The following is a 9,754-nucleotide window of genomic DNA, read 5'->3' on the forward strand; positions in this document are numbered from 1 at the left end:
CAAGGTGACCCCCCCCTTGGGGTCCCCCCCAAACCCCAGAGAACCCCCCACTATATCTCGGGGGGCCCTCACCCCATTTTTCACCCCCCCCCAGCGCAAACTGAACCGTTATTCCTTCGATTTCCGGAGCTGGCCTGTCGACTTCTGCTGGGACAGCGACGGCCCCGCCTGGTGAGACCCCCCCGGGACCCCCCCCCCGAGCCTTGGGGACACCCCGAGACCCCTCTATAATCCTCAGGACCTCCCCCGAGCCTTGGGGACCCCCCAAACCTCTTCTATAACCCTCAGGATCCCCCCCGGGACCCTCCCCAGACTTCCTCAAACTCTGGGGACCCCCCTAGAACCTCTTCAACCCCTCTATAACCCTGGGGGCTTCTTGGGACCCCCCCCCGAGACTCTCTTATAACCCTGGGGATCCCCACAGGACCCCCCAAAACCTGAGGACCCTTTGGGATCCCCCCCCAACTCTCCTATAACCCTGGGGGGCCCCCCTGGGAGACCCGCAAACCCTGAGGATCCCTCGGCACCCACCCTCAGACCCCCCCTATAGTCCTGGGGACCCCCATGTGACCCCCCAGATCCCCCTATAACCCTGGGGACCCCTCGAGACCCCCCCCAGACCTCCCTATAACCCTGGGGATCCCCGCCGGGACCCCCACAAACCCTGGGGACCCCCCGAGACCCTCCTATAACCCTGAGGACACCCCCAGGGTCCCCCTTATCATCCTGTTCCCCCCTCCCAAAGCCTCGGGGCTGCCCCTTCCCAGTCCTGGGCCCCCCCTGACCCCCCCCTCCTTGTCCCCAGGGGGGGGTCCCGGTCGGTTCCGCTGCTTCGCCCCCGCCCCGAGCCCCCCCGGCCCTGGTGGGAGCGGCTGCTGGGGGCCCCCGGGAGGCTCGGAAGGTGAGGGGGGGGCCCCCTGGGGCTGGGGAGGGGGCGTGGCCAACGGAGGGGGCGTGGCCAAGGGAGGGGGCGTGGCTAAGGGAGATGATTGACAGGTGGGGGCGTGGTCAGATGGAGAGGGGGCGGGGCCAAGGAGATGATTGACAGGTGGGGCGTGGCCAGATGGAAAGGGGGCGTGGCCAACGAGAATCACGTGATGCTCAAGGGGCGGGGCCACCCCTTCCACGTGTGTGAGGGGATTAGAGGGGCCTGTGGTGGGCGGGGCCAAGGGGTCTCTGGCCACGCCCCCCCCGAGTGGGCGGAGCCTAACCCCCCCCCCACCAACCCCAGGCTGGTGCTGGCGCGGACGCTGGGCCGGCGGCTGCTGTTCCCGGGGTCGGTGCGGCTGCTGCAGCGAGCGCTGCTGCCCACCCTGCTGCAGGGCCAGGCGCGCCTCGTGGAGGAGGTGAGACCCGAAAAAAAAACCCTGAAACAGACCCAAAAATGGCCCCGGGAGCACCGACGCCCACCCAGAACCCTGAAACGGCCCCAAAAACGGCCCCAGGAGCACCGAAATCTCCAAAAAAACCCTGAAACGGACTCCAAAACAGCCCTGGGAGTACCGAAACCCCCCAAAACCCCTGAAAGGGACCCCAAAATGGCCCTGGGAGCACCGAAACACCACAAACCCCCTGAAACAGACCCAAAAACGGCCCCGGGAGTACCGACACCCCCACCAAAACCCTGAAACGGCCACAAAAACGGCCCCAGGAACACCAAACCCCCCCAAAACTCTGAAATGGACCCCAAAATGGCCCTGGCAGCACCGAAACACCACAAAACCCCTGAAACGGTCCCAAAAATGGCCCCAGGAGCACTGAAACCCCCCAAAACCCCTGAAATGGACCCCAAAACGGCCCTGGGAGCATTGAAACACCATAAAAACCCTGAAACGGACCCAAAAACGGCCCCAGGAACACCAAAACCCCCCAAAAAACCTGAAATGGATCTCAAAATGGTTCTGGGAGCACTGAAACACCACAAAAACTTTGAAATGGACCCAAAACCGGCCCCAGGAGCACCGAAACCCCCCCAAAACCCTGAAATGGACCCCAAAATGGCCCTGGGAGCAACAAAACACCCCCAAAAATCCTGAAACAGACCCCAAAACCCCAAAACGGTCCCAAAAACAGCCCCGGGAGCACCAAAAACAGTCCTGGGAGCCACAAAACCCTCTGAAAAAAACTGAAATAGCACCAAAAATGACCCTGGGAGCATCAAAACCCCACAAAACCCCCAAAATGGACCCCAAAACGGCCCTGGGAGCACCAACCCCCCGAAAACCCCAAAAAAGTCTCCTGAACCATCAAAATCTCTTCTGCCCCCCCCCCAAAACATCTTCGTTGACCCTAAAACCGACCCTCTAAGCTTCCAAACCCCACTCTAAATCCCCGAATAGTCTCTGAGCCCCGCCAAAACCCCCACCCCGAGCCCAAATCCCCCCTCCGAGCCCCCCCAAAACCTTTCTCGATCTTCTCCATCCCAGTTCGAGGGGCAGCGGGCGAAGCTCCTGGCGTGCGACGGCAACGAGATCGACACCATGTTCATCGATCGGCGCGGGGGCAGCGACCCCCGGGGCGGCACCTTGGTCGGGGGGGGGGGCTGTGGGGCTGGGAGGGGGGGTTCTGTGGGGCTGGGGGGTGGTTTTGTGGGGCTGGGGGTGGTTTTATGGGGCTGGGGGGTGGTTTTGTGGGGCTGAGAGGGGGTTCTGCGGAGCTGAGGAGAGTGTCTGTGGGGCTGGGGGTGTTTCTATGGGGCTGGGAGGGATTCTATGGGGCTAGAGAGGGTCTCTATGGGGCTGGGAGGGATTCTATGGGGTAAGAGGAAGTCTCTATGGGGTTGGGGGGGTCTCTATAGGGCTGTGACCCCCCTGATTTTTTTTCTAGGTCATTTGCTGCGAGGGCAACGCCGGCTTCTACGAGGTCGGGTGCCTCTGCACCCCTCTGGAGGGTGCGGAACCACAGACCCTGCCCCATAGCGACCCCCCCTGCCCCATAACAACCCCCCCCAGAGCTTCCCCAGCCCCACGGAGACCCCCTGATGTCCCCCCCCCAGCCCCATAGAGCCCCTCATATTCTCCCTCCCCCCCAAACTCCATGGATCATTCCTGCCCCATAGCAGGACTGGGAGGGCTCGGCTGAACCATGTTAACTTTGGGGGGGGTGTTAGCTTTTTTTATCTGTAATTAAGTGAGGTTTTTTATTATTTTTAGATTTTTGGGGGGTAAATTTTAATTTTTGGGGTACCTGCTTTAACCTCGTTTCCTTCTGGGGGGGCTCCTGGGGCCCAGAGCGGGGGTGATCCCTCAATTTTCTCCCTCCCAGCTGGTTACTCCGTCCTGGGCTGGAATCACCCCGGATTCTTTGGCAGCACTGTGAGTCCTGACCCCCCCACCTTGGGTTTTGGGGTCTCCCCCCCGGGTTTTGGGGCCCCCCTGACCCCCCCCCTTTTCCACAGGGGGTGCCGCTGCCGCAGAGCGAGGCGAACGCGATGGACGTTGTGCTGCGATTCGCGCTGCAGCGGCTGAATTTCCCCCCGCGCCGCATCGTGCTCTACGCCTGGTCCATCGGCGGCTTCACGGGTGGGGACTGGGAGGCACTGGGAGGGACTGGGGGGGACTTGGGAGGCACTGGAGTGAGTTTGGGGGGCACTGGGAGGCACTAGGAAAGAATTGGAGGGCACTGGAGTGAGTTTGGGGGGCACTGGGAGGGACGGGAGGAGCACTAGGAAGGTTTGGAGGGCACTGGGGAGTACTGGGAGGGATTTGGGGGGCACTGGGAGGGACTAGGAAGGCTTTGGGGGGCCCTGAGAGAGACTGGGAGGGGACTGGAGTGAGTTTTGGGGGTGCTGGGAGGGACTGGGAGTGGACTGGAGTGAGTTTTGGGGGTGCTGGAGGCACTGGGAGTGGACTGGAGTGAGTTTTAGGGGTGCTGGGAGGCACTAGGAAGGACTTGGGGGCACAGAGAGGGACGTGAGGAGCACTGGGAAGGTCTGGGGGACACTGGGGAGCACTGGGAGGGACTAGGGGGGCACTAGGAGAGACTGGGGGGCACTGGGAGGGACTGGGAGGCCACTGGGAGGGACTTGGAGGGCACGGGGCACCCCTTTTTTCTAGCCCCCTCCCCCAGGAGCACCTTGTACCCCGAGGCACGCGATTAGGAGGAAGAAGGGGTCCCCCCCATCTTGGGGATCTCCTTTCAGATTCTGGGGTCTCCCCCGACTTTGGGGACCCCCCGAACCCCCTTTTTACTCTCTTTCCCCCCCCCCCCCCCCCCAGCCACGTGGGCGGCCATGTCGTACCCTGAGCTGGGGGCTCTGGTCCTCGACGCCTCCTTCGACGACGTCCTCCCTCTCGCCCTCAAGGTGCTGCCGCGAAGCTGGCGTGAGTCACCCCAAAAATGGGGACCCCCCCAAACCCCCCTGGGGATCCCCCTAAATCCTCTGTCCCCACCCCCCCCAGACCCCCAAAACCCTCCAGAACCAGCAACACCCCCCTGCAAAATCCCTCTGGGAGCCCCAAAACCCCTTTGTTTCACCCCCAAAAAACCTTGGGGACCCCCAAAACCCTCGAGAACCACCAACATCCCCCCCCAAATCCAACTGGGACCCCTAAAACCCTTTTTTTTCTACAAAAAAAAACCCTGGGGACCCCCCCAAACCCCACCCGGACCCCCAAAACCCTCCAGAAATACCAATAAATACCAATCCCTCCCCCCAGAATCCCTCTGGGACCCCCAAAACCCTTTGCTTCCCCCTCAAATCCACTGGGACACCCCCAAACCCCCCCGCCCCGTTCATTAACTCCCTTCTCGTTAATCTCTCGTTATCCAGGTAATTTGGTGACTCAGACGGTGCGGGAGCACCTGAATCTCAACAACGGGGAGCAGCTCTGCAGGTATTGGGGCTCCCTTTTCTGTTTTGGGGTCCCCCCCCTGTTTTAGGGTCTCCTGATGGGGCTGGGGCTCGTTTTGGGGACCCCCCAGCCCCCTTTTTTTGTGCCCCCCCCCCAGGTACCAGGGGCCGGTGCTGCTGGTGAGGAGGACGAAGGACGAGATCATCACCACCACGTGGGTGCCTGAAACGGGGGGACCCCCCCCCAAAAACGGGGACCCCCCTAACCCTGGGACCCCCCCAAAACCCCAGAACGCGTGAAACGGGGACCCCCAAGTCCTGGGACACCCCAAAATGGGGATCACCCCAAACTCTAGGGGCTCTGCAAAATGGGGGTTCTCAAAATGGGGATGTCCCCCACCCCCAAAACTCTGGGGTCCCCCCAAACCCCCCTTTTGCACCCCCCCCCCCTCAATTTCTGCCCCCCAGGACCCCCGATGACATCGGCTCCAACTGCGGCAACGAGCTCCTGATGCGGCTGCTGCGGCACCGGTGGGGAGGGGGGCAAAAGGGGGGTCTGGGGGGCAAAAATGGGGGTCTGGGGGTGTAAAAAGGGGTTTGGGGGGGAAGAAACGAGGGGCCGGGGGGGTGAAAAAGGGGCTCAAAGGGCAGGAATGGGGTCTAGAGGGGTAAAAAGGGTCTGGGGGGGCAGAAATGGGGGTTGGGAGAGGTAAAAAGGGGTCTGGGGGTAAAAAAAATGGGGGCTTGGGGGTAAAAAGTGGGTTTGAGGGGTAAAATGGGGTTTGGGGGGGAAGAAACGAGGGGCTGGGGGGGCGGAAAAGAGACTCAGGGAACATAAATGGGGATTTGGGGGGGTAAAAAGGGGGTTGGGGCATTAAAGGGAGCCTGGGGGGTAGAAATTGGGGTCTGGGGGGGTAAAATGGGGTCTGGGGGGGTAAAATGGGGTCTGGGGGGGCAGAAGTGGGGGGGTGGGGGGTAAGGAGGGGTCTGTGCCCCCCAGGTACCCCAAGGTGATGGCGGGGGAGGGCGCGACCATCGTCCGAGAGTGGCTGGAGGCGGCGCCGGCCGAGCAGGGTGAGACCCCCCCCCACCCCCAGCCCCACACGTGTGGGGGTGTCTGTGGGGCTGTGACCCCCATGTGTGGGGCGCAGGGGCTCTATGGGGGGGTCTGTGGGGCTCTGACCCCCATGTGTGGGGCGCAGGGGCTCTAGGGGGGGATCTGTGGGGCTCTGACCCCCATGTGTGGGGCGCAGGGGCTCTATGGGGGGGTCTGTGGGGCTCTGACCCCCATGTGTGGGGCGCAGGGGCTCTAGGGGGGGATCTGTGGGGCTCTGACCCCCATGTGTGGGGCGCAGGGGCTCTATGGGGGGGTCTGTGGGGCTCTGACCCCCATGTGTGGGGCGCAGGGGCTCTAGGGGGGGATCTGTGGGGCTCTGACCCCCATGTGTGGGGCGCAGGGGCTCTGGGGGGGGATCTGTGGGGCTCTGACCCCCATGTGTGGGGCGCAGGGGCTCTATGGGGGGGTCTGTGGGGCTCTGACCCCCACGTGTGGGGCACAGGGGCTCTATGGGGGGGTCTGTGGGGCTCTGACCCCCATGTGTGGGGCGCAGGGGCTCTGTGGGGGGGATCTGTGGGGCTCTGACCCCCATGTGTGGGGCGCAGGGGCTCTATGGGGGGGTCTGTGGGGCTCTGACCCACACGTGTGGGGCACGAGGGGTCTGTGGGGCTCTGACCCCCACGTGTGGGGCGCAGGGGCTCTATGGGGGGATCTGTGGGGCTCTGACCCACACGTGTGGGGCGCAGGGGCTCTGTGGGAGGGTCTGTGGGGCTCTGACCCCCATGTGTGGGGCGCAGGGGCTCTGTGGGGGGGTCTGTGGGGCTCTGACCCCCATGTGTGGGGCGCAGGGGCTCTAGGGGGGGGTCTGTGGGGCTCTGACCCACACGTGTGGGGCACAGGAGCTCTATGGGGGGGATCTGTGGGGCTCTGACCCCCACGTGTGGGGTGCAGGGGCTCTGTGGGGGGGTCTGTGGGGCTCTGACCCCCATGTGTGGGGCGCAGGGGCTCTGTGGGGGGGTCTGTGGGGCTCTGACCCCCATGTGTGGGGCGCAGGGGCTCTGTGGGGGGGTCTGTGGGGCTCTGACCCCCATGTGTGGGGCGCAGGGGCTCTGTGGGGGGGTCTGTGGGGCTCTGACCCCCATGTGTGGGGCGCAGGGGCTCTGTGGGGGGATCTGTGGGGCTCTGACCCCCATGTGTGGGTCGCAGGCGCGGTGGCCGCTCGCTGCCCCGTTGACGAGCGTTGGTGCCGCGAGACCCTTGGCGCCTTCGCCGGGGACCGGGACCCCCCCTTCCCGTGGGGCCTGGGTGAGGCGCTGGGGGGCAGGGGGGGGCTCTAGGGGGTCTGTGGGGCAGCCTGTGGGGCGGGGGGGGCTATGGGGCAGTCTGGGGGTCCGGTTAGGGGGCAGGGGGGGCTCTAGGGGGTCTGTGGGGCAGCTTATGGGGCAGAGGGGGGGCTATGGGGCAGTCTGGGGGTCCGGTTAGGGGGCAGGGGGGGCTCTATGGGGTCTGTGGGGCAGAGGGGGGGCTATGGGGCAGTCTGGGGGTCCGGTTAGGGGGCAGGGGGGGTCTGTGGGGCAGCTTATGGGGCAGAGGGAGGGCTATGGGGGGGGCTATATGGGAGCTATGGGGCAGCCCCCCCCCCCCCGTTAACCCTTTCCCCCCCAGGCGAGGCGCTGGACCCGGCACAGCGGCAGCAACTCGCGCTCTTCCTGGTGAGACCCCCCCCATTTGACCCTCCCCTATTAGCCCCGCCCCTTCCCTGGAGGGGGAGGGGCCTAAGGTGGGGGGAAGGGGGTGCTGAGCAGCTCCTGACCCCCCCCTTTGCCCCCCCCCCCCCCCCAGGCCCAGCACCACCTCCAGGACTTCGAGGCCTCGCACTGCTCGCCCCTCCCCCCCCAGGTTTTCCGTCCCCCCCGCCCGCTCGGCCCCTCCCCCGCTCATTAAACCCCACGATCTTTTGTACCCGCGTCTTAATTAACGAGGCCGGGGCGGGGGGGGGCAGCTCCGGACTAACGAGCTAATAAAGCTTAAAAACTTGGGGGGGGGGGGGGGGGGGGAGGTTGGGGGGCGGCTGTAGCAGGGGGAGCCCCTTACTGGGACCCCGACTCATTGAGGCCCTGAGGCTGGAATAGGACTGATTCTTACTGGAGAAACTGGTCCTTACTGGGAGCACTGGGATGATCCTTACTGGAGGAACTGGTCCTTACTGGGAGCACTGGGATGATCCTCACTGGAGGAACTGGTCCTTGCTGGGAGCACTGGGATGATCCTCACTGGAGGAACTGGTCCTTGCTGGGAGCACTGGGATGATCCTCACTGGAGGAACTGGTCCTTGCTGGGAGCACTGGGATGATCCTTGCTGGAGGAACTGGTCCTTACTGGAGGAACTGGTCCTTACTGGGAGCACTGGGATGATCCTTGCTGGAGGAACTGGTCCTTACTGGGAGCACTGGGATGATCCTTGCTGGAGGAACTGGTCCTTACTGGAGGAACTGGTCCTTACTGGGAGCACTGGGATGATCCTCACTGGAGGAACTGGTCCTTACTGGGAGCACTGGGATGATCCTTACTGGAGGAACTGGTCCTTACTGGGAGCACTGGGATGATCCTTGCTGGAGAAACTGGTCCTTACTGGGAGCACTGGGATGATCCTTGCTGGAGGAACTGGTCCTTACTGGGAGCACTGGGATGATCCTTGCTGGAGGAACTGGTCCTTACTGGAGGAACTGGTCCTTACTGGGAGCACTGGGATGATCCTCGCTGGAGGAACTGGTCCTTACTGGGAGCACTGGGATGATCCTCGCTGGAGGAACTGGTCCTTACTGGAGGAACTGGTCCTTACTGGGAGCACTGGGATGATCCTCGCTGGAGGAACTGGTCCTCACTGGAGGAACTGGTCCTTACTGGAGGAACTGGTCCTTACTGGGAGCACTGGGATGATCCTCACTGGAGGAACTGGTCCTTACTGGGAGCACTGGGCTGATCCTTATTGGAGGAACTGGTCCTTACTGGGAGCACTGGGATGATCCTTGCTGGAGGAACTGGTCCTTACTGGGAGCACTGGGATGATCCTTGCTGGAGGAACTGGTCCTTACTGGGAGCACTGGGATGATCCTTGCTGGAGGAACTGGTCCTTACTGGAGGAACTGGTCCTTACTGGGAGCACTGGGATGATCCTTACTGGAGGAACTGGTCCTTACTGGGAGCACTGGGATGATCCTTGCTGGAGGAACTGGTCCTTACTGGGAGCACTGGGATGATCCTTGCTGGAGAAACTGGTCCTTACTGGAGGAACTGGTCCTTGCTGGGAGCACTGGGCTGATCCTCACTGGAGGAACTGGTCCTTACTGGAGAAACTGGTCCTTACTGGGAGCACTGGGATGATCCTTGCTGGAGGAACTGGTCCTTACTGGAGGAACTGGTCCTTACTGGGAGCACTGGGCTGATCCTCACTGGAGGAACTGGTCCTTACTGGGAGCACTGGGATGATCCTCACTGGAGGAACTGGTCCTTACTGGAGGAACTGGTCCTTGCTGGGAGCACTGGGATGATCCTCACTGGAGAAACTGGTCCTTACTGGGAGCACTGGGATGATCCTTGCTGGAGGAACTGGTCCTTACTGGAGAAACTGGTCCTTACTGGGAGCACTGGGATGATCCTTGCTGGAGGAACTGGTCCTTACTGGGAGCACTGGGATGATCCTTATTGGAGGAACTGGTCCTTACTGGAGGAACTGGTCCTTACTGGGAGCACTGGGATGATCCTTGCTGGAGGAACTGGTCCTTACTGGAGGAACTGGTCCTTACTGGGAGCACTGGGATGATCCTTGCTGGAGGAACTGGTCCTTACTGGGAATAACGGACTGATCCTTACTGGAGGAGCCGGTCCTTACTGGAGGAACTGGT

At 62.8% G+C, this 9,754-nt stretch overlaps 1 protein-coding gene across 1 annotated transcript; it reads left to right on the forward strand.

Moving 5' to 3' along the window:
- Positions 1–91: 91 nt before the first annotated feature.
- LOC138734754 (phosphatidylserine lipase ABHD16A-like) lies at positions 92–7,811 on the forward strand (the record flags this gene model as incomplete). Its single annotated transcript, XM_069882561.1, has 15 exons — positions 92–171; positions 806–901; positions 1,232–1,346; positions 2,427–2,528; positions 2,827–2,890; positions 3,265–3,314; positions 3,398–3,521; positions 4,218–4,322; positions 4,772–4,835; positions 4,951–5,007; positions 5,261–5,323; positions 5,793–5,866; positions 7,056–7,154; positions 7,515–7,561; positions 7,692–7,811. Coding segments are annotated over 15 exons (1,242 nt in total), but the record flags the coding sequence as incomplete, so codon positions are not given.
- Positions 7,812–9,754: the final 1,943 nt, after the last annotated feature.

Source organism: Phaenicophaeus curvirostris, unplaced genomic scaffold (assembly GCF_032191515.1).
Source record: "Phaenicophaeus curvirostris isolate KB17595 unplaced genomic scaffold, BPBGC_Pcur_1.0 scaffold_191, whole genome shotgun sequence".
NCBI lineage: Eukaryota > Metazoa > Chordata > Aves > Cuculiformes > Cuculidae > Phaenicophaeus > Phaenicophaeus curvirostris.